The sequence below is a fragment of the Melospiza melodia genome, chromosome 1 (assembly GCF_035770615.1).
Source record: "Melospiza melodia melodia isolate bMelMel2 chromosome 1, bMelMel2.pri, whole genome shotgun sequence".
NCBI classification, from domain to species: Eukaryota; Metazoa; Chordata; class Aves; order Passeriformes; family Passerellidae; genus Melospiza; species Melospiza melodia.
In genome coordinates, this window is record NC_086194.1 from 45,786,200 (window position 1) to 45,810,214 (window position 24,015).

The following is a 24,015-nucleotide window of genomic DNA, read 5'->3' on the forward strand; positions in this document are numbered from 1 at the left end:
ATGTGGAATTTGAAGAAAACATTTTTTTTCTCCTGAGGACATCTAATGAATGTTACTGTTTTTAATTTCTAGCTCTGACGTTGACAGTGCTGTTGCTCCCTTGGCATTTGAAATTCTGAGAGCGGTGGGACATGAAAATATCAAGACTCCCAAGTGAACAATTTCTGACCATCCTTCTGAAATGTGCAGGTTGTGTACCTTGCTCAGCACCTTGGTCCTGCAGGAACACTTTCAGATATGCTGAGCATTTAGCCATCTGAGCTGCAGCATTTTCAGAATTTGAGCTGGCTCGGGAAGGGGTAGTTGTTTTTTAAAATCCTTGTAAGGATGAATTCTTGGTTACTGCTTTGCTTTGCTGGCATTACATGATGTAGCTCAAATATTTGATAGTTTGAAAGTGTAAATTAAACGAATAGAAGAATTACTTCACAATATAAAGTGTTTCACTATTTCAAGCTAGTTAAAAATGCTAATTTATCTTTTGGACCAGGTGACTGCCTTGGCTGTTCATCTTAAGGGGTCACCTCATGCTTGTGACTGGCACTAGAAAATACCTTTTTATCAAGACAGACAATATTGTTCATCTCAAGCAACCAGTACCAACCACTGTTATCACACAGAGCCTGTGTGTAGGGCATGTAAGGATAGATGTTACCCGGGTTTCTACTCACAGCCTTGTACTCGCTAGCCCCTCCTTTGTCTAGCACTGCTCAGCTTAAGCTACAAGGGTGGAGTGTTGTTCTCAGCTGCCAACTCCTGGCTGCAGTTGAGACAGGTGTGGTGATGACCCTGGCTGTTTGTCAAACCCCCAGTAAAAGCTGGTGCCCTAGAAAAGGTCCTCAGTGTGTGTAGAGTTAAATTCTTCTCCACATGTGCTGTAGCTGATGTCAGTTTGTCAGCGCACCCACCAAGCACAGGTGCCTGTGACAGCTGCTGCTACACCCCTGCTCCAACAGCCCCGTTACCCAGAGTATGTGCATGCAAGCAAACAGCCCCATGCAAACAGACTTCATCTTGTGTCTTACAGGAATTGTTTTCTTACATTGCTTTAAATACTGCCATCTTTCAGCTGGAGTTACTAGAAAAAGAGTGAAGTGCTGGCTATTATTTGGGGTAGTGTTTTACAGTAAGAGTCAAGGGAACAAAGCTGAATTCCTTGTGTGAGCCCTCTCCCTCTGCAGCAGAAGGGGAAGAAGGCTGGTGTGGCTCCCTTCAGCTCTCAGCATCTTGAGCCAGGAGCCTCTGCAGCAAAGCCTGCTCTGATCTCCTGCTGGCAAACTGCTGCCTGCAGTGGATGTGCCTGGAGTGCTGCTCCCAGAGCTGGTGACAGCTGCACGGTGCACACGTGCAGCCTGCGGCTGAGCCGGCAGCCTCACAACCACTTTGTCCCCTTGCAGTCACACAGGTGCTGCCTCAAGGGAAGCCAGTCACACACAGGTGTTGTCTTGCACAGCAGCTGAACACTGAGGACACCTGAGAAGGGCTTTGAACCAGCTGAGAGCTTGTGGGCAAAGGATCTTTCCCTGTCCCTTAGTGCTGAGGGGAGCTGAGGCTGCTCACCCTTAGTGAAGCCCTGAGACGTGGGGCTGGCAGGCCCGGCACCAGTGGAGTTGCCTCACATCTGGCTATGCCTGCCCCACGCCAAGGACCCTGCAGGGGCAGGCTGCTGCCTTGGGGACTGCAGCAGGAAACCTCCAGGCTATGAAGGGTAACTATGCCAGAGTGGGATCCAAGAGGAAAACTATTCTTGTCTCCCTCCACTTAAGTGGTCATGCAAGTCCAGGACTATTTCTTAACACACAAATGTATTTTGTGATCTGAAATAATTTGACACAGAATGAATTAAAAGTTTACTTTAATTTTGAACCATTTTATAACTGCATTTTTCTCATGAAGCATCTGTATCACAGCAGGCTACAATAACTTTGGGATAAAAGGCAACTGGTAAACTGTCCAATACAAGGTTCCAAATAAACAGTTTTTACTGGCCCCTACCCAGACATATCCCAGATAAAGTTTTTGATCAAAAACATGAAATAGATCCACCTGCTTATTTTAAGCATATTAAAAAGGAAACTAATTGGACCATTTCTATTTGTCTAGTTTTTTATACAAAAAGGCTACACAATGTTACACTTTATTCAGAATACAGTTAGAGCGATTATGAATTAGTGTTCTACACCTTTACTCAATCCTTAAAAATTAGAAACTGCTGTAGCATATTCACTATAACTTAATACTACGAGAGACTTTAAAAAAAACTAACAACAATTACTGCAAAAAGAAAGGCTACTTCCAAAGCAAGCAAGGTCAGTACCATTACAGAGATTTAAAAAAAATAATAAATTTTTAACAAGCAAGGCTAGGGTTTGATAAATTCCATCTTGCAATTCATTCTTGTGCATTCTTCGTTTCTTGAATCACTCCCAAAATCCATTTGTATTATTACTCCTCGACCAAAAAGGACCAGAACAAAAAGTTTACTTCAATTGTTCCCATAGGAAACTCAGCTTGGTTAGTGTGTCAGGCACTTTCTGAGATACTAGCCCACCCCTCGAGCCCTCTCAGCAACTCTACAGGCCAATCAATGCAAGTTCACTCAGATGATACAGCTGCAAAGAGAAAAAACACAGGTGTCAGTGCTCCTGAGTTGTAAAGGGCTGTTGTAACACATCAAGACTGCATGAAGCCGGTGCACAAGACATTACAGTTAATTACTTCCACACTTCACGGCAGAAGTCAGTTTGGAGTGTGCTCATTGTGTGTTTCCAGAGCATTTATTTATTATTGTGGCACACAAGGACCCAGTCGAGCCAATCCCTCCCTGCCAACCAAGTCCTCAGTCCAGTCAGCTGTTTTTCTCTTTTTGTTTTGTTTTTAAATTCAAGGTTGGAGCTTCTTACCTAAAGGATGATTTACAGGTCAGTATCGAACCAGGCCAACTGATTACTGTCACCTGGAGGCAGCCCATCCATAAGGTCCTGGGCATGGCCAAGATCTGGCAGACCATCAACTGGGTAGTCAGCACCAGGGTGGTGGCCACCCATTTCATGTTCCATCATAGGGTCCATACCCAAGGCATCCTGACCGTATCCGCCAGAGTGGAAAGAACGGTAGCTAGGATCTAAGAAAGTTAAAGGTGGCAGAGGGAAAAAAAGCATAATGTTAACAGATGTTAGATGCATCAGAAGCTGCAAGTATCAGTGTGTGAGGAGATCGTGTAGCCATCTAATTGTTTTCTAGTTCAGCCAAGTTCAACACAATCTGGTGCCTGCCCTTAACAGCTATTCCATTGTTCGGAAAAGCCTTCCAGTAGGATTCTGCAGACAAAGCACACTGCAGTCAGAAGCACGAGCAGATTCCAGCCAAGCCATTAGTCTGCACAATCAACAGTACTAAAATTCAACAATACTGCAGCAAAACCAGGCTCCAAGACTGTAGACTTGCTTCTGAAAGACTAGTAAAAATAGCTCAGAATCCTTAGGAATAGGCTTGTGTTCCAATCTATAGACACTCACAGACTAACGCATTCAATACCAGCTTTGTTGTTTTAAAGAAAAACTGCACTATTGGAATTGTCAAGTCCATTTGTAAGGAATGGAAAAGATTTCTGGAAACAACAGCTCAGCAGGAGGTGTTCCCACAGGACTCAGACAAGAGACACTGGTTTTGCATGTTCATACGGCTCCCATTTCAGTGCTGCCAGTGGTGTTGCAGAAACGGGTTATTTGAACTGGCAGTTCCCCATCTGCCTGTCAGTTTGCAATACCTTGCTGAAGAGTAAATTCACTCTTCACTCATTTGCAGTTCTCCTTTAAAACCTATGACTTGACTTCATCCAATTGCAAGTTTAGTCAGGGGGAACAGAAGACACGTACCATCTGGGCGGTATCCAAGAGGCTCTCCCTGGGCACCGATATCCAGTCCGAGATCCGCTGTCTATGTGTACACAAAGGATTACAAAACAGTTTTAACATTGGCTCTTTCAGCCAGCACCAGCAGTTCTGAGTTTAAAAAGCTGTAAAGCTTGCCCTAAATCCCTTTGAACAACTGCTCTGCAGTGAGCACTGCAGCATTGCTGTCAACATGAAATGCCTTTTTAGCTAAGTATCTGCATCCAACATGCAATAGCCAGATTTAGGAATCCATTGATGACTGGAAGAAGGGTTCTGTCTGGGAGTGAAAAAGATGAGGAAGGTCTAGGAACATTCCTCAGGTACACCTGTGCAGATCCTGCAAGTCAGATATTCCCAAACCAGCAACAGAGCTTTAAAGAATTCTGAAGGAACTTCTCCCATTTGTTCAATTACAGAAGTAATTGCCTGCCTGTAGAGCAATTGTCTGACTCCAGTCTCAAAGACATATTCCATTTTAGCTTTCCCCCATCCATTCTTGTGGTACATAGAGGTTTTAGGAAAACAGAAAAGTAAGCACTGAAATAGTACAAATTAAAGGCCACTGTCCCTTGTGTAGTAGATACATGCCAGACAAGACAAGCTAGACTCATGAATCTTAAGAATTGTGGGAAGACAAAGAATGAGTGAAGCTTTCCCTGCATCCCATGCACACAGACTGACTTTGATTTACTGTGTAGTCCATTAAAAAGGAAAAAATGCCATGTGTGATAATGAGCCTGCAAGTGTATTCAAGTCTGAAATCTCAAATGTATTCAGGTCTCAGGACAAGCTGAATTCCCAGCCCAAGAGTACTAATCCTGCATTGTTGGCTTGATAGAAGCCTCACAGGTTGTTTTATATTTATGCTTCCCTCATATCACTTATGTTTCTATTTTTACATCCAGAGTTCATCAGGTTTTGACAAGCAACACAGAAAAGTACAAAGTTCTTGTATACAGCCAGCTTTGCACACTAGCAAGCATAATGAGCATTACACTCTTCAGCAGCAGCAGCAAAGAACAGACTCTTCCTGTCTGCCAGGGAAAAAGCAGCTTGAAGGCTGCTTACCACACGTTCACTGCACCTGAACACAGAGAGTGAGTAAAGAAGGTACAGCCACCACACAGCTGTGTAAAGGTGGGCCTGCATCACTGATGGCATCTACACTTCAGTGGTGAAGGAGGGAGAACACAGAAGTTCTAACACAGATCACAGAACTCACCTCGTTCCAAGCCATTGGCTCGGTCCGGAACAGGGAGCTTGTCAACTCAACAGAAAGTCGCTTCTTGTAGTCCTGTGGTTTGTCCTCAGACATTCTGAACAGCACTGCAGCTGCGTAGGTTGCTGCCAAAAGGAACAGTGATTTTAGCAGAGGTCAAGACTTCTACCAACTCTTCTAACACAAGTATGAAACCAGCCTTAAGTTCACTTACCAACACCCTCATTCCTAGAATGAAGCAGTTCTGTTAAAGGAGCAGTTGCACCTTCAGCTTCGATTGCTTCAGCTGCCTCCTTGTCTTGAGCCAGTTCACAAAGTACACCAGCAGCTACTCTCTGGATGTTCTCGATGGGAGAGTACAACAACTGCAACCAAACACAAGGCTTCTTTTAGCTCTTCCACTTGAAACGAGCTCTTCAGCACACTCTGACTTAGCAGCTCTATCCAGGAAGTGCAACAAGAGCTATTTTATTTCTTTTGCTAATAGGTATTATAGTGCTGTCCTGAGCTCTCACTTACCTGCACAAATAGTGGAATGGTATTTAGACCCCTGATTACGATTCGATTATGAACATCACGTGCAAGAATGTGCAGGGCTCCAGTGCAGCCCTCGACAATTTCTTCCATACGCACACCCTCCTGGTTAGAGAGAAAAGGCAAATTTTGAATTTGAGATACTGCATACTCTTTTCTTAAGTGACCATCAAAAAGCCAACCAGCAGTTCCAACTAATCATTTAACTCATCCCCTGCATTTACCCTCTTACCCTAAGCGCAGGCCTTCAAACTTGACATCCCTGCTTGACTTGTGTCAGCCCAGTGTACCCACCCAAATTCAGTAGTGAAGCATCCCAGTGGGATGCCTCAGTGGCTTTTATAACGAACTTCCCCTCTGATAACACCATCTCTTGTTCTACAACCTGGATTAGCCCCACAGTTACTAAGCTGGAAACAGCAGTTACCAGAAGCAAAGAGGTTCCCTTCCTTTCTCTGCAGGAATTTACTACACTGCTGTACTAGGAGATGCTGCTTCCATTTGCTGTGCTAAGCAAACCCCTGCTTTGTTAATATGTTTAACAGGATAAAAAAAAAATCCAATTGAGATTGATCTTGTCACACACTGACCTGGAAGCCAAAGAAATAACAATTATGGAGCCCTTCACAACTTCTCAGTACTTTTACAGGTCTCAGCACCCTTGCAAATATGCAATAAGCTGTGACAGCATTCTTAACCCCATTCTTCTGAGAAGGAGGAGGAACTTCTGGTTTCCTGGTAGAAAATTATTTGCCTTGCCAGAGTAGGCAGTACTAGAATTTCTGTGAGCTCTAACATTTGGAATTAAATGCTCAAGAGGTTATTAAAATAAGAACCAAGGTTTGTTTTGGCATCCTGATTTAAGAAAAATCTCAGGTCTGCCAAGACAGAGCTATCAGCACACAGAGGATGACCCAGACCAAATGGGACAACAGTTCTTTAGCCCAAGCCCTACAGGACTGAGGTGCACTGACAATGAGGAGCTGGAGAGAACTTTGATAGGTGCAGCGTCAGGGAGGGCACTCACCACAAACTGCTGTTGTGTCCCGCCCATGGAAGTGCGTCGCTGGGTATCCTGGTGTGCTCTAACCAGCAGCTGCACTAGCCTTGGGATAGCACCTTGTTCACGCAGCGGGGCGTGGTTCGCAGGACACAGGGCCAGGTTGCGGATCAAGCCAACAGTAGCCTGCAGGTAAGGAGCGGGTGGGGAATAAGAGAGCGGGAGAGGTGTGCTTTCTTTAGTGACTTCTTTTAATCAGTTCATCTCAAATGTTTAAATCTCTAAGAGTATACACTAAGTTGCTCAAGTGGTGCAACTTCTCCAGCAGACAAATTGTATCCCAAACACCATGGGAACAAAGAATTTTTCACTTTTAAAGTTACATTTTAAAGAGCAACAGTTTTCAGTTTCAGCTCTGGCAGTTTTTAACCATTATTTACCTTGATCAAAGGCCAGTGTGAGGGTGGGTGCAACAGCTTTACCACCACTGGGAGCCCGTAATGGAGACGAACTGCATTTTGAGCCATCTCTGCTTCTTGGTGTCTGCTGGTGAGGTGACGGAGCGCGCAGATCGCAGGTTCCGTGATGTCTTCCCTGTCCCCAGCCCGGAGGACTGTGCGCACCAGAGCCTCGATGCCACCAACCTGGCACACCATCATCTTGTTCTTGTAATTGTTGCAGGTAAGGTTAGAAAGGATGCCAGCGGCACAAGTCACAACGTTAATATCATCTGATCCTAAAAGCTGAACTAGAGTTCCTAGAAGGCCTTCCATGCCCTCCTGCAGAAAAAGAAGGGAGAGAAAGTTAAGTCTTCTTTTTCACTACGTTGACTTTTGCTCTTGATCCCTTTAAACAAGCCCTTTACCTGCTTTGTTGCAGCATCTGACAGATTTCTCAGAGTCCAGAGACAGTTCTGGACAAGACGCTGGCTTGGATCTGTGAGGTGGAGCCCCAAAGCTTGCATCCCACCTGGAAGATGGTACAGATTTGACACCATTACTCAGATTTTACACCATACTCTGATGCTCACCTCATGAGCAGTCAAGTCCTTCTTTTCCTTGACATCTAAGTGCAAAACCTCACAAGCTTTTGGATCCTTCTTGTCAATATCACAATATGGCTGGGACCCTAGTCCTTCTTCATAGGAAAATAACAACCCCCTGAAATTCCCTGTGTGACACTGGGCCTTTTAAATGTGTGCATATTCTCAGGGATGCATCCTGACAACACTCACCCACTAACAGTTAACAACACAGTGGAGTTACTAAAAACAGCCACCCTTTAATACTTCTGCATACTAAAGGCCTCCAAACCTGGTTATGGACTTTAGGACCAACCCAAGTTCATTTTTTTGATGCTGGCAGTTTCTGTTTTTAGTGGAATGAACTGATCCCAAAGCACTATGTAGATTTTTAAGTTAGAATGAGTACAATGCACTTACCAGCCTCAACAATAGCAGGTTTGTTGCTGGAGCAGACTGACAACACCTTCAGCACCCTACTTGTGGTCCACAATAGTTTCTCATAAGTATAGGTCCTCATTATGTTTACTAAAGCCTGGGGTCCGCCACTTGCCAGAATTATCAGCTGAAAGACAACAAAAATAATATTTGTCTGTCACTTCCTACACATGTCAGCAGGTAGTAAACGTTGCTGGCTTACACCCCTCGTGGTTACAGTTCCCTAAAAAAACATTCCCATCTGCTTATGTGGACTATAAGTTTTACAGTCTCACTATAAGCACAGCAGCATTTCTGCAAGATAATTCCTGTATCCCTCCCCTCTTGCAAGGTCAGAAATGACTGGCAAAAGCCAGTGGCATGTGGCTTTAGATTCAGAGTCAGGAGGTCAGTACACAAGAACTGTCAGGCCATTCATCACAAGCTTGCTCATTTTAACTACTTCAGCACCAGAGGCACCTACCTTACTTTCTTGATTGCCATATGCTAAAATCTGAAGGCAGTCTGTTGTGATGGCCAAGAATTTGACGTTTGTCTTGTTGAGCAAGGCCACCATTTTCTGCAGCCCACCAGCGAGACGGACAGCCATCTTGGCTCCTTCCTGATGTAACAGGAGATTGTGAAGAGTTGTAATGGCATAGAACAGCACAGAGTCCACTGGAGACCTGAAGAAGGGAAAATCCTCATGAGTACCTGCTCCTAGCAGACCCAACTGCAAAACACAAGCACTGTCTCAGTAGTGCACATACCCCAGCATTTTAACCAAAGCAGGGATGCCTCCTGATTTGAAGATTGCCAGCAAGCCTTCACGGTGATGTGAGAGGTTGTGTAGTGTCCCTGCAGTACACCGGGCTGTCTCCACATCGTTTGTGTTTTGCATGGTACGTACGATGGCAGACACCATCTGAGGAGATCTCATAATGGCGTGGCGAGACGCTTCCTTCTTGGACAGCTGATGAACCATAACTGCAGCCTTGTTCACCACCACCTAACACAAGGGTTTGAATAAAGCTTTTAGTTTTAAGGTCATTGAAGGTGCCCCAAAAGCAAGCTTCACCCAGGCAAAGAAAATACTTACCTGGTCCTCATCATTCAACAGTTTGGTCAGTTCTGGGATCGCACGAGTTGCAAGTTCAGCATCATCTTGGTAGTTTATCAAATTAACAACAGCATGTTTTAACATCTGGGATGGCTCAGCCAGGCGCTGCACGTTGGTTGGATGAGCTGCATCAAACTGTGTGGATGGGATCTGCATTCCTTCATCCAGGGTTTCAGGGAACATAGCTGCACGCACCCTCTGAGCTCTAGTCATTGCATACTGGCCATCAATATCTAAAAACAAGGCAAGTCACCATAATCTCAAACTAGGGATAAAAAGCTCATCATCCAGATTGGCAGTAATTGAGTAGTTAGGTTTCTGTATTATTAAACTGCTGGTCCAAGCAAAACGGTTTAACAGAAAAGGCCTTACCTGCAACTTGCTCCTGGGTGAAGGACTGAGAGAATCCCTGTTCCCACTCATACAGCACTTGTGTTGTGTCCACATCTTCTTCTTCAGGATTTCCCTTGCCACTCAAGGAGGGAGCAGTTGTTGTGGCCCCAGAATGGATACCAGAGTCCAGATATGATTGCTGCTGCCAGTGACTGACTGCTGCTTTTCTGTCTGGCTCCATTGCCATATCCAGCTCCATCAAGTCAGCTGTAAGAAATCATTGGTGAACAATTAAGTTTAGTTCAATTGCTCCAGCATGTATTAATTCTACAAAAGATGACAGAGATTTTAAATTAAAATAAGCTGTTATAAACAACTTCCTCAACCCAGCACTGGAAGAGAGCAGCAACTTCAAACTGAGACTATATGTTGAACCAAGGCAGACATGGAAACCTGAGGAACAGGCAGAACAATCACTGCTATTGTGGCTGTCCTGACCTTACAACAAACTTGTCTGAAGGTTTGATTTCCAGTGTAAGGTATTAATTACTGTAATAGAGCAGATGTTATTCAACCTAAGTGACTTTGAAAAGTTAAAAAGAGAGGGATAAGGAGTCTTCTAGATTCTAGTAACAGAAATTGTAATGCACTATGTACCTTGAGTTGCCATGTTCCTTGTTATGCTCCCAGAACTCTTCCTTGCACCCTTTCAGAGATCCTAAAAAAAAAGCAAGGTTAGAACTTATTAAACACTAATCAGAGCTAGTAAGACAGGATTTCACATTAGAACACTGGAATTGCAAACTAAGACTTGGCACAACTTGCCATTTCATTACTACAGTGAATATACTCCAATGCTAATTAGCAAACCTCCATGGACAGACATGCAAAAGAACTCAATGTATCACCCAGACTTCTGTCAGGTTATGTGTAAGATATTCTCTCAGAGCTACAAGAGAACAAGAACTGAAGACTGACCATGACAGAGCTATTTTTCACTCCTCTATCTTTGCATAAGGTGAAGTCCAGACATTAAATTCCAGAGTTTGGAAATGCCACAAAGACAATGGCTAAATGTCACACTTCCTCATTTCCCTCAGAGATAAGCTACTTAGAAGATACTAGAAAAACTGATACAGGGCTACAACATGAATTTTCATGGGGAAAGCTGAAATGACGATGTAAGGCAAGTTGCACAAAGACTGCCTAAAGAATCATAACTGCACTTCCTCCTTTATTCCCTCCCTGTGCCATAAGAATAAAGGTGTCTTCCTACAAAAAAACTCTTCCTTGAAGTTAAAAGTAAAAATTGAACCAGCCTTATTAAAAAAACCCAAAAAATCTGTCCTTCAGTAGAACACACTTTAATTGTTTGCACAGAAAACCAAGATAACTGGGGACAAGGAGGCTGAAATATGATCAAATGCCCTATATAAATTTTCACTATGAATCTCCATTCCACATCACCAAGCAGTTTGGAAGTATTTGCACCATAAATCTGTACCTGTCTCTTCACTAACCTAGAAAGGCTACAGCTCCACAACAGGTCACTTTTATTTCATTTGCTCCCCTTCCCCCCACAGTCCCACACTGATTCCAGCACAGACACAGAGCTGGTGACAGCCTAATCTGGGAGCCAGCCAAGCAGAGACATTTGTAGTGGGAGCTTGTGCAGGGAGCAAAACCATCTCTTGCAGCAATCAGCTTTCACTGTTAGGTGTTAGAGCTGTGCTGATCCAAACATTCCTGCACAATGAAGTAAAGGCAGTGCACTAACCCCTGAGAGGACAGGTCTGCAGCGCTGCGTCAGGAGAACAAAGTCCACCTGACTTTGCTGGATTTGTGTAAAGACAGGTTTCCCAGTTTAAGAGTTTGCTTCAGGAGCACCTTTTAGAAAACCATAATTAAAGAGAGGGCAGGCCTGCAGTTTTAAGTCTCACAGGGTAGGCGGGACAAACCTATTTCACGGACTCTGAGCCAGCTGCAAGATACTCCGGCAGCTCCTGAGCAATCTTGTTGCTTGGCTGTACAAATGCCAGTGCTGTTTGTCCTGACTGCACTCCCACAACTTCTGGCAGCAACCCTTCCCTGGCTCTTTTAAAATGGGCAGTAGATCTGCATCTGCAGCAGATAAACAGCATTAAGCTGATATAAGACATTACACAACATACAATAAGCATCCTGCTGTGCAGCTGGAAACTCTAAACTGGTCCTTCTCCACAGCCTGGAAGAGACTGGCCAACTCAGAGTCTGCCCTTGACAATGGGCATGGAGGATGTGCTGAAAATACACACACTTCTTCCAGGCCCTTACCTTGGGTTCTTCCAACATGCTGTTAGGAATTTGAGAGTGGTAGTGGCAAAGAAAAACTTAAGTCTCACTGTCAGTTCATCACTGATTAAAAAATTCTAATGAGTAGCTAAGTTGAGAAAGCGCCTATACAAAAGCTTGGTAGCTCTTTGCAGGTCTTCTGCATTACTTTGTGAGTTCCATTAACACCTTCCAAACAGAAAGGGAATAGCAGTAACAGTAAAATTTGTATCTTTGCTCCCTGCAGTCCACACTCTAAGTCAGATGTGACACTTCCAATAAAAAATTTGGCATGTTCTAGCTGCTATATGAAACTTCCAATATGCTTAGCACAAAAAAGATCTATTTTTACCATAAACTTTCCCATCTTCTCCATCAGGACTATGCTAAAAAAAGGATCACCAAACTGGTTTTGAAGTTGACTCTTTCATCAACCATTATGTTAAGAGCAGTGACTATGCTTTGAGACATTTACTACCACCTGAGATTTCCATACACAATAAGGGGCTTGGGAAGAACATTTATAGTTTTCTCCACTGCTGAATTCTGCATTAATGAAGGCAACTGGCCTATAGCACCTACACTCTGAAACTGCTGTTTCAATTTCTGCAGCCTGAAGAGATCAGAAGAGCAGCTCTACCATCAGGTAAAATCCAACAGACCAGAGTAGCCACTGAACAGCAGCATTGTTCCAAAACAACACTGAAGATCATATACAAAATAGCAATGAGGAATATGAAGTGTTCAGAAATGCATTCCAGTGACATTCAGTCTTTGGAATGCTGACCCGTGATCAGCCAGCATGCTAGTTGCATCTGCAAGTTCCAACATCCTGATGTGCATTTCACACACCTGCAGCCCCCCAGGAATTCCTGGTAGCTTTTTTAATTGTTATTTAGATAGGGAATTTGGTTTAATCCTAAAAGTTCAAAGTGCCAAACAAAAGTAGCCAGGGTTTGGTTTTGGGTTTTCTGCAGTTGAACATTCTCTCATCTTTTCCTTCACATTCTTTTTAAATTTTACAAAGGGGTAAACTGAGTCCAGGCAAGCTGCTGGCTTTGTCTTCCTGTTTGTCACTCTCAAGGTGAACCAACACATTTACAAAGGGAGGGACACCACCAGGCTCGCTACAAACACTTGTACTGCTCATTTTCTTGACAAAATGGATCAGTACAAGGTCAGCCACACACATCTCAACCATCAGGAAGAGACAGAAGGCCTCAGTATACTTTACAAACAAACTTTAGCAGGGCTGCAAGCTTCACAATTTTTGAAGGCTAGCAGGCACTCAGAAGTGGGAATTCTGATAAATATCACATTATACAGTTCACATGAATGTGCTGCTAGGAGTTAAGGGACTCGTCTCTCCCCATGAGACCATGCACTTGCTTAGCAAGCATCATCAGCTTTGGGTTTAAATGAAGGTTAGGGTTTTTTAGACTATGTATTAAACAACTCATGTGAAGAGCAATTCAAGACCTTGCACTAGGCTGTATTATGTGGCATCTGCAAGCTTAGAAGGCACACGAGCTGATAATTTCAATCCACTACAGAAGATAATTCAATTTTCTTGATTTTTGAAAGGAATGAAAGACGTATTAGGTATTATTTCTGATCATGTGTTTTTATTAGATATTAATTTCTGATTCTGGAGAACTGTTGCCTACAATAGTTCTGAAATCTGCACAATTCTCTTCTTTAAGACTGACTCAAATTACACCTGACTGATCTGCTAAACAGTTCTTTTTAAAGCAAGTCAAAGTCTGCAAGTCTGCCATAAATCCTTTGTTTGAGAGCAGTATGTTATTAAAACTTGCACAAGAAACCCAGACTGATCCATCCAAACACCACGAACTGTTGCACACAAACACCCTGCCTGACCATGTTATCCTGCTCTTTTTCTTTGTCTCTCTCTCACCTGGGACAGGCCAAGCAAGTGCACCTTTAAACTCCCCATGAGTTCTGAATGATACATTTGCTTACACAGAACAAGCTGATCGTCTTCTGACACTCACAGCAGTTAACAATGTGTATCACCTACACACAAGGGAAGAGAAGCACCTGTACTGAAAAACTGTTTTTCTCCAAGTGTTCTGAAGTCATTGCAGCCATTCCCAAGGTGTTACTGAAAGCATCCTTTGGGTCTGATTTTATAACTGCTCTTTGCTGCTTGCCAATGATGTTGCCTGTGTATCTGCTTAACAAAAGCCCATAGCCAAAATATACAGGCAACAGCAGTTCCACAGCTGGTAACACCAGAGAGCACTCATTTCTATGACCCAAGTCCTTGTATTTCAGTTCTTAATGTAGCAGAAGCTTCCTAATTAACCTTAGTTTTCAAGTTGGGAATTTGAAAAATACATCCAATTAAGGAATTAAAAAACAAATCAAAACAAAACAACCCTTTTTAATCTTCCCCTGGAAGTTGTTAGCCTGTTTTCTAGAAAACAAAATGTGGGGGAGGAGGAATTATTCAAGCAAGACAATACTGACAGTGGAAACATCAGGGAAAAAGCTTTCATGGTATAAAGGCACTTTAGGCAGGAGTGGCTGAACTGTCTCTAAGCAGTTTTTGGTCGAACCTAAGCCCCAGATACAAACACACTTACAACACACAGACCTACTGCTACTGATCTTTGTCTCATGAAGAGGAGAGTCGAACTGCTGTAAACTTGTAATTATTCCTTATCCAAACGTGGATAAAGTTCTCTCCTCCCATATCCACCCACAGGTTCAAAAGAAAACTGAGTTTTTATCTGGCTGTATTGGGCTCTGGTAAAAGTACCTTTGTAGATAATTTTGGAGGTCCTTCATGTACCAGATGCTTCTGTAAGATTGGTAAGAATTCCTGCAAGGACAGTTTTGGTGCTGTGTGTTTTAAGGAATGTTAGAAGTCCGTGGTAGGAATGACAGCTGGGGTTTACAATTTTTTGGGGAAAAAAAAAATAGAAGATACTTTATTTGAAAATAGATACAGAATGTGCTGGAATTTCACTCTGAAAATTGCATTTTTAAAGATTTATTTTTCTTGTACAAAGATAGCACAGGGGATTACAAACAACAGTTTTCCTGGAATGTATTTCCATATCCAGTAAACAAATACTGAAGAGCATTCCCATATTCTGTCCCCAATAGTAGCATCTGCAGTCCTCAGCCACACTGTCCCCTCTAAAAGAAACAGCCACATACAGTGAGTATAGATTATTTTGAAGTTAGTTATGTGCAAGTATTATTGGGAAACGAGTCACCCACCAATACCAACTTCTGCACACCAGTGCTTTAAGGACTTGAATGGACAAAAGCTACTATGAAACTCACTGCAAAGTGCTCCTGAATAATGATTATGGGCTGCAAATTATCACATTAAACAAAGCAATGCACCACTTGGATATTTTTAGAGAGAGAAAAATTAAGGTTTATCTTATTATCAGTACTAGGAACAGGAATATAAAACTTCACATATTTTAAATTAATGTCAGTATACCTTCTGCTTTTAACAGGGTGATTTTTAATACTATGTAAAAATGTCTTCAGGTGGCTTATGACAAAACATCTTAACCTAGTGGAAGAAACTTGGACAGTGTGTAATACCAAAAGGAAACAAGTCAAACCATGCAGTCTTATTCCACTAATAGGAAAAAAAACCCTATAGGCTTTCACAGCTTTAAAACTTTTCTACCTTTTTTGGTTTTGGTTACACAGTAGAAACATTTATCTAGCCTTCATTACTACTTCAGAAGAAGTGCCATGGCAAGAGATGAAGCAGTATTACTACATTTAAGTGTTGTGCCAAGATGTAGCAACTTGCACTATATTTCAGAAGTTCCACTGAAAACTAAGAGCTACCAGTAATCTTGACCTGAATGCCACACACTGAAATCCATCTTACTGATCCTAGACTGCAGCTGAACACTCATTTATTAACTATACCTTGTGGCAAAACTGCTCTGGTTGCTCCTCCAAGCAACATTTGTTAGTTAGCATCACTCCCTCCTACCACTAGGCTATTCTTGCTTAGCAAAGTATTTCTCTTCTTTCCAGTGATAAACTCAGTATCCTGTGTAACCCATCCAGCTCAAATTTATCCAAGCAGGAATACTTCAGCCAACACATTCTACTGATGCCTGCAGAAAGTTAGAAGATGCCTTGCAAACAGCAATACATGCTATCTTAGCTTTAGCTAATCATGTCATAATAAATTAGACTCTGAACCCAGAACATGCAATAGTGTTAAAATGGTCTTTAAATTCTCTTAATAATAAGACTGAAAGTCCAAGGTTTGTTTTTCCTAACAAACTTCAGGAAATTAAGAAATCTGAATATCTGCTTTACTGACCTCAATGGTTAAAAGGTTCCAATTTCTCAGCTTTCAGCACCTTCAAGACATGCTGGAAGAGGCAACAAACTAGCTCAGATAACCCACAGATTTAAAGTGGGAGAGTGTGCTGATCTGCCAACACTCACTGCAAGTCACCTCTATTTCAGCCATTCTTCTCTGCTGCTTCATTTCCAATTCATTATTTCCTTTTTCCTCCAGGCATCCCAGACTGTTATTACATCAATTGTCCTGGCTTCTCAGCCTTTGTCTTCTGCCTTAGAAATGATCTAAAAATTCCTTTCTGTAACAAAGGCAGAAAAACCTTCCTATACTAGCCTTTGTAAGGGTTTTTTTTAAATAAGAGTTCACTTCATGCCACACACAAAATAACTGAAAATAGAGAGGCAACACATTATATCAGCAACTTAAGACCAAGAGTATACAGAGTTTCTATTCACATGCCCATTGGCTAAAGCAAACAACATGTGAATATTTCCTTCTTGCTATACTTCTCCAAGTTGATTACAACTGCTTGATGGAACTGTAATGCAGGCAGTCTGGTAGCCTTGACTAAAACACTGGGTTAGCTGTATTTAAATACAGAACGTGTTCCTCAAAAATGTCTAGTGAAGGAAAGACTTAAGTTACAAGTTCCAAAAAACTCAAGGCTTGTTTTGGAGTCAAGAGAGTCTTAAGCAAATGTGACAGAGGAGGGAAAGGGGCCACAAGAACTTTACAACAGCTGTAAAGTTCCGGTCTGCCCCTCTGGAGCACTACAGAGTGTTCTGATACAACAGGACGCTCACCTGTTTTACCTTCCCCTTCCTCCTAAAAGAGAAAGCAGGCTGGTAAAGAATCATACCTCTGCCTAGCTTGCAATGTTCAACAACTCCTAAGTTTCAAGTGCACTTGAGACTATAATGTAAGCATAGCAAGAGCCACATTTTGTTTTGCTCACCTCAAGTACAGAAAGCCACCCAGGATGTGGGTAGTTTTAATCAACTGCTGAAGAGCAACCGTGCACGGACTGACAGTTCAGGTAACAAAAGGGATCAGAAGTGGAGGTCAGAGATTTCACTTCCAGCTGCAGCCCTGTGCTGTGCCCGGAGCAACTAACACAGCATGAAGGCACAAACAGCTTGTGCAATTCAGCAGGGTCTTCACAGGCACTAAGGTGTAAGTACCCTTTTAAAAACAACCCATTAGAATTCTCAATAAAGCAAGAGCTAACAGTGGTCTGAGAGGCACTGGCAGCCAACAAATACCTCAGATAACTAAAGTACAAAATGATGAGAACTTGGAAGAGAATTCAGAACAAGCACATCAGGCAAGTTACTAAAAAAGAAATAAAAGTTCATCCTGGCACCAATCTGCACTACCCTGCCAGAAGATGAACTTTGAAACTGTAGAACCAGCTAGGAAGCCTCTGCAAACATGAGGCTGGCAATATCATATAAAAGGTTTCCTTTTGAAAGAAAGGAGATGCACAGTACTTTCATTCTTCTAGAGCAACTGTGGTGGAATTACAGACTGATGGGACACACATATGTCTAAAAGGACTTTTAAACTTGTAACTTCTAAATGGTTGAAGTTTACTACTACCATAATTTCTTATCAGCAGTCCCCTACATAATTTTGCTTGATGCTGGCCAGAGGCACATGGCTGGGCACCCTATGCAATGTAAAGAAAGCACTTCTTCACACAGTCACATACTCCTAATTAAAATCATACTGCAGGAGCTGAAATTTCACAGTACTGGATCTGGTCCCTTCAGAAATTAAGTGTTTGAATCCACAGCACAGTTATTTCACCCTTTACCCAGAGAACATTCAGGAGTTACAAGAGGTCTGTCAACCCAATCCTTTACATTCAAAATCACAGACAACTATACCAGGAGCTTCTAACAGGATCTGCAAACAAAACACTCTCTGTCCTAGGTGTTTATTTGTCCTTTCTAGAAACTTCTGGTTGCCTCTAAGAGCTATAAGCAGCACCTGCGTTCAAGTTGACAAATCAGCAGGTCATGTTTGAAAGTAATGATTTAAGAGATCTTTTCATCAGCAAGTGTAACATAGCATTAGCAAAAACTTTCACTTTATTAGTTGGCAAAATAGACCTCAAGCACTTAAGTATCCTCCTGACTGTCCAAGACAGGAGCTGATCATAATCTTAAATGTTATGATGTAAAAACTGCTTCAAATATAACTCTGGTGTTACACATCCAACTTGAGAACAAAAGTAATGAACTTCCTCACATAATGTACATATCAATCCCCTGACAGCAGTTTGTAGCTCAGTATTAGAGGACTGGTATGACAGCTTCAAGTTAATGAACTTGCATTAAGTCATAACAAGATTATCAACCCAAATACTCTCATGTCTTAATTATTTTGACCAACTAAGCACCAGCACCACAAACAAACTCAAAACAGTTACTAATCACTTCTGTTCAGCAATGGATTTGGGATCTTTGGGTCACTGGCACACACTTCCTACTAGGGCTTTGTGCAGCATTCACTAAGTTTGAGTATCCTCATGGCTGGTCAAAACATTCAGTGTTATTATCACAGCTTAGAGAGCTCCCACCTTATATTTGCAAGACACAGATATGTACATTATGCACACTCCCATCTTCCTTGGTTAGGGATGAGCCAGTGTTTCTATCCAAGGTTTAGTCTGCCAGCAGGACTCAAGTAATAAATATGCAGTGGTTTACAGCTTTTGGTGCAGGTACCCGTACTTCCCGTACTTATCACTGAGTAAGGTGACTGCAGTAGAGAGCTGGCAGTAGACAGGATCAAAATTCATTCTTTAGTCTTACCTAGTCACACACACACAAAAAAAAAAAAAAAAAGTTGCCATTGTGATCATTTAGAGGCAACATATTATAATTCAGACAAATATTATACCACATTTCATTTAACACACAAAGTTCAGGGACAAAACCACTGCCAGCCCTCAAGTTGCCCTGCCCACATGGTTTTGTGTATCAAAAAGACAATGGCTCTGCAGCCCTTTAACACAATCATGTGCCTCCCTAACAACAGACACTGTTACAGAAATACCCTTCCAGCCTCATCGTGCATGGCTTGAAACACTCACTTCCACACCAACACAGGAACAACTCATCTCTCTGCTAAACGAGGAAGTACCTACCCATAATCCAGTTTCTTCTTAGACTGCAATCACACAGTCAGCCCTGAACTTGGAGGTTAAACATTAATCTCTACAGTTTAAAAAAAGTGATCAGTCATAATTACACTGACAAAGGACTTGAATCTGAAAGTGGCTGTCTTTGCTTGTCTGTCAGAATAACTCTGTATTTACAATAAAGCATACCAACACTCTAAAAAGACTGTTCAAACAAACATGCTAATGAATTCTGACACTAGAAGATGTTTCTTCAACTCACTCTTAATTTAGGCAAACTGCTAAGGGAGCTGCATTTAGCAGCACCTTTAGGATGTTAAGATTTCTGGCCACTGGAGGGCACCTGAAATGTTGCCAGGACAATACAGAACTACTTTCTACAGTTGCTGCAGAGTTGGCAAACTTGTCCAATTTATACAAGACTATTTAGCACAGTAAGTCAGCCCAGAAATGCTGGTTCCAGCAAATACACGTACAGTGCACACGGTGCATTTGCCAACTCCAGCAAAACCCAGCTACCTCATACTGCTTTTTAAATGCAGCAACACAGAGTATGAGATTAACTCTTTCACCCTTCTACGTCAGTCCTCAAACAAGGCTCCAGAGTTAATTTAGTATTAAGTAACAGAGCAAGCACTTCCCTTCTGCAATACCAATCCAGCCAATGTACACTATTTCCTAAAGTCTACTTGGAATAGGAACAGAAAGTTCTGGTGTAAACTAATGTGCACCAAACTTCCCAAGGCAATGAAAGCACGGGATGAATTTGCTTCCACATCAGAGTAAACAGACTCAGGAGGTCAGGCTGAGCTACAGGTATGTTTCACCTGCTCACCTCATCTACCTGGTGCTCCACACAGACAGAAATGCCAGAATTAGGCTTCCATTAGTTCTCTCCCTTGCACCTGAAGTTACCTGTCACCAAAGAAAGAAAAGCACAAAGCCCCAAAAACTGAAACAACTTTTCTGGCTCCTTTCTTCTCATGTGAGGCAGCACAGGCTACACAGTGCCAGCACAGTTTAACACACTACTCTCCTGGCCTAAAGCCTGATCCCAGACTACAGCAAGTTTTACCTTGGAATCAAGTGCCAGAAATGGATATTAAAAGTTAACCACTGTCAGGCTGCCTTATGTTGGCAAGTCTAGCCAATTCAATCGGTGCTTAACTGGAAAATCAGAAATATTGCCCTTCCAGGAAAATAATTTTATCTAAAGAGACAAGAAGAATCACACATCCAATACTTACTGCCAAGTTTACCATTTCTAGGTTCCCACCCAGTCAGCCAGCAAGGCACTGGGCTCAGAGTTTGCAAGTGCACGTTCTGACGACACAAGAGCAAGTCACAGCTGCCTGCACAGTTTCTCACAGGTTTTATCAGGCTTTGTGAAGTATGATGTTCAAGATAAGTAAGGTCAGTCCTGATTTTCCTGCCACGGTATGCAGGCTACCACAGTCGCAGAACAAGTTTTGCTGCAGGCAACTGCAGGATAACCACAAGCCCAGCATTACCAGTTTAACTATGAATTAAGGTAAGTGATTTTGATTACTGCTGTATTTGCACACTAGTCTGCCTACTAGACAATACTCTGCAGAAACATCCTTATCCAGGAGTTTCAGACAGCACATTCAGACTTCAGTTTGAGACAGAAGCCTCCAGCAGCCATATTTCCTGCTCCATTCCTTCCACCTCCCTTTCCACCCCTGAAAACACTGCAAAATCAGAACACCACTAATACTAATCTCCTGCCTTAACATCCCCAAAAGCCCAAGTCTAACTCTTCAGAACACGGTATTTCAGGATGCTAATTCAGATGTAGAGTCATTCTAGATGGACAGATGTTTCAGAAAAAAAGTCATTATGTCTGAAGGGCAAGCAGGTTCCACAGCCAAGGTTTGGTAAGCCACTTACTGACACACCACAGTCAGAGCAAAATGCTGGTGTCCAGAGTAGATACACACCATGCAAAGAGCCCACTCCATCTATAGCTTAGCCAAGGAAAAGCAAACTTGGTTGATAAGGCTGTAACACAGCATTTGAAGAACTGATTTTTCCAATCAAGGTTTACTTTGTATTAAATCCTTGCTCCTAGAGGCTATCGTGCATGGCATTGTCCTTTCCAACACGGTGTTTTTACTTATTTCTCCCCTAGACCTTGTGAAATGATCAACCATACAGACGAAAATGAACATTCCCCTGGATATCAGTTTACACCCAAATAGGAAATAACTGCACTAACAGATGAACAAATGTAACACTTCTTTAGAACAATCCCAGAACAATGGGACAGTGTAATTTTGAATTGAATAGCTGAATTTAGAGAGCTTTAAACTCTTGCCTGAATACCTAAGCAGCCTCATTTGCAACAGTACCAGCCATTAGACAAACGACACAGCAGTCACATACCTGCAGCTGTCAGCACTTTTTTATCAAAAGTGCAAGATCAACATTAGGTTCCTGGACTGATAGGTACTGAAACTCACATTATAACGTGGGCCAATACACACCAGTAAGTTTTGCCGTTTAGGCTTTTTTTTTTTTGAGCCTTGCAGTAGTACCGTTTTGTCATTCAGAAGCACAATCATAACTATGAAGTTGCTGACTGGCGTGTGAACTTAGATCAAGAAAACCCCGACACTCTTTTCAGCTAGTTTCCTCTGTCTTCGCCTTGACTGTAGCCTCAGCACATAAAGATCCTGTTTTACTAAAACCCCTCCTTGATTTCCGTCCGTCGACCTCAGCATACCAGCCCAGCCTCTTTCCATTCACCACTTGCATACTTTGGGGGATGGGAGGACCACAGATGTCTGGAATATACAGAGTGTCAGAACAATGGCTGCTCCATGAGAAAGAGATCAAGAAGTAGCTGATTACAAAGATCAACACTGCCATTCCTGAAGTCACAAGTAAGTTGCCCGTGGTACCTTCACAGAGTCTGTTCTCTCTTTCCAGTTAGGATAATTTTCTGAGAAGGTTTTTGGAAAGAGACAAAAGAAAAAAAACACGGTCCAACGTCCTACATCGAGTTTCAACTAGGGAAAAATGCAAGGTTTTGCTAAATTTAAGAAAACTTGCTGCTCTAGGAGCAGCTAATCACGCACATTAGAAATGAACTAAGCTTTGTTAAAAAAAAACCCCAACTACACAAAAACAAACTAAACCAAAACCAAACAACAAACCACAAAACAACACACCGTTCCTAGGGAAGTGAGTGCCCTAGATAGTTCAGGGAGCAGCCGCGAGTTGGTCCCCACGGCTCAGGACCGCGGCACTCCGGGAGCCTGGAGCGGCCGCGGGCGCTTCCCCTCGCAGCGTGGGAGCCCCCACAGCACCCCGAAACACCGGTGGGTGTGAAAAACTTAATGCGATGGCTCCCAGCTCCGGGGAAGCTTCATTCCGCTAACACCCAGAAGCAGCAGCACAGCCTCTCCAGCAAAGATGCAATGCCACTAAAAGCGAAACCCCACAAGGCAGCAGATTAGTTATCTCCCGCTGACTGCAGCGACCGTGATTAATTATATTCCGTACAAATAAACCCGTACCCTGCTCTCTTCCCCCTCCTATCGCCAAAGGGGATCTGCAGCCCACCGGCGAGTTAGTACTCCCCTAAAAAGGGAGGGGAAAGAACCTCTAAAATAATAATAAAAAAGGTCATTAAAGTACTCCGGGCTCTGCCGCAAACGAGAGCGGAACCGGGCGCATGGACTCGCCTTCTCCCGCAGCCCAGAGCGGCCACCCCCTCGCCCCAGGACGAGCTTCCCAAGGGACACCTCGGGAGCTGCAGCTGCCGCTCCTGCAGCCACGCAGCTGTCCGGACCTCCCAAAAACAAGAGCCCTCGCTCTCTTCCTTTCCTGCCCCCCCACCTCTCTCCCACCCCCGCTCCCCCCCTCCCCCAGCCCCGTCCTTCCCGCCGGGCACACCCTGGACCCCCTCACGGTCGCGGGGGTGCCCGGCCCGGGTTTGCCCCAAGTTCCCGCCGGAGAAAGCGGCACTAACGTTGGAAGAAGGGAGAGCGCAGGGTCCCCCCGGGCTCCGGCGGCGGCTGTTGCTGCTGCCCGGGCGATCCCGGTCCGGTCCGTCTTTCCTTCCTCGTCCTCCCCGCCGCCGCCTCCTCCGCCTCCTCGCTCACGGCGGTGCCCCCGCCGCTGGCTCCCGGGTGGCGACCGTACGGGGCGGCGGTGTTTCTGTCCCCCGAGCGCCACCGCCGCCGCTGCTCCCAGCGCCGAACCGAGCGAGAGGCTTAAAATGGCGTCGCTCACAAGGAGGTTCTTATAGCGAGCGCCGGGCCCGGCTGTGTATCCTGCCGCCGCGGCCGGGCCCCGCGCGCGGCATTCCATAGGCGCCCGGCGCTCAGGGCAGGCAGAGGGAGGAGGAGAAATAGTGCCCGTCTCCCAGGGCGGAGGGAGACAGGGAGCGGGGAAGCGGCACGCGAGGGGGAAGGCCGGGCCAGGCGGCGCTGGGCAGGGCTGCGCTGGGCAGGGCAGGGCATGGCTGGGCTGGGCATGGCTGGGCTGGGCTGGCTGGGGCAGGGGGAGCGCGGCGGAGACACCTTATTCCGGAGGTGGGAAGGAAGGATCAGAGTTCCCGGCTTGGGAATGAAGTTGCTGCTGCCCTGAGGGGTGTAGAGGCGGCGGGGGAGGGGATGCGACTCAGGGGATCAGCCCGGGGTCCCGCTTTGGGAAGGGAAGCGGGGGG

General features: G+C 43.9%; 2 protein-coding genes across 4 annotated transcripts in view; one reads left to right on the forward strand and one right to left on the reverse strand.

Moving 5' to 3' along the window:
* The window catches only part of ULK4 (unc-51 like kinase 4), a 213,473-nt gene extending 211,319 nt beyond the window's left edge, over positions 1–2,154 (forward strand). For both annotated transcript variants that reach the window (XM_063156453.1, XM_063156443.1), the window contains exon 37: positions 73–2,154. In XM_063156453.1, coding sequence (XP_063012523.1) covers positions 73–157 — 85 coding nt within the window. In that variant the 3' untranslated portion in view covers positions 158–2,154. The remainder of the gene's footprint in view (positions 1–72) is intronic.
* Positions 1,839–23,451, reverse strand: CTNNB1 (catenin beta 1). 2 transcript variants are annotated; one of them, XM_063156476.1, is made up of 15 exons: positions 23,317–23,451; positions 10,198–10,258; positions 9,580–9,807; positions 9,187–9,440; positions 8,858–9,096; positions 8,572–8,773; positions 8,091–8,235; positions 7,515–7,618; positions 7,090–7,428; positions 6,677–6,835; positions 5,635–5,754; positions 5,330–5,480; positions 5,119–5,240; positions 3,879–3,939; positions 1,839–2,612 (listed from the first exon to the last, which is right to left on the reverse strand). In XM_063156476.1, exons 2-15 carry the CDS (start codon positions 10,208–10,210, stop codon positions 2,596–2,598), a joined length of 2,154 nt encoding a protein of 717 aa, XP_063012546.1. In that variant the 5' UTR covers positions 10,211–10,258; positions 23,317–23,451; the 3' UTR covers positions 1,839–2,595. The 2 variants fall into 2 exon arrangements, with proteins under 2 accessions (XP_063012546.1, XP_063012538.1); XM_063156468.1 differs by lacking the exon at positions 1,839–2,612 and adding an exon at positions 2,904–3,124.
* Positions 23,452–24,015: the final 564 nt, after the last annotated feature.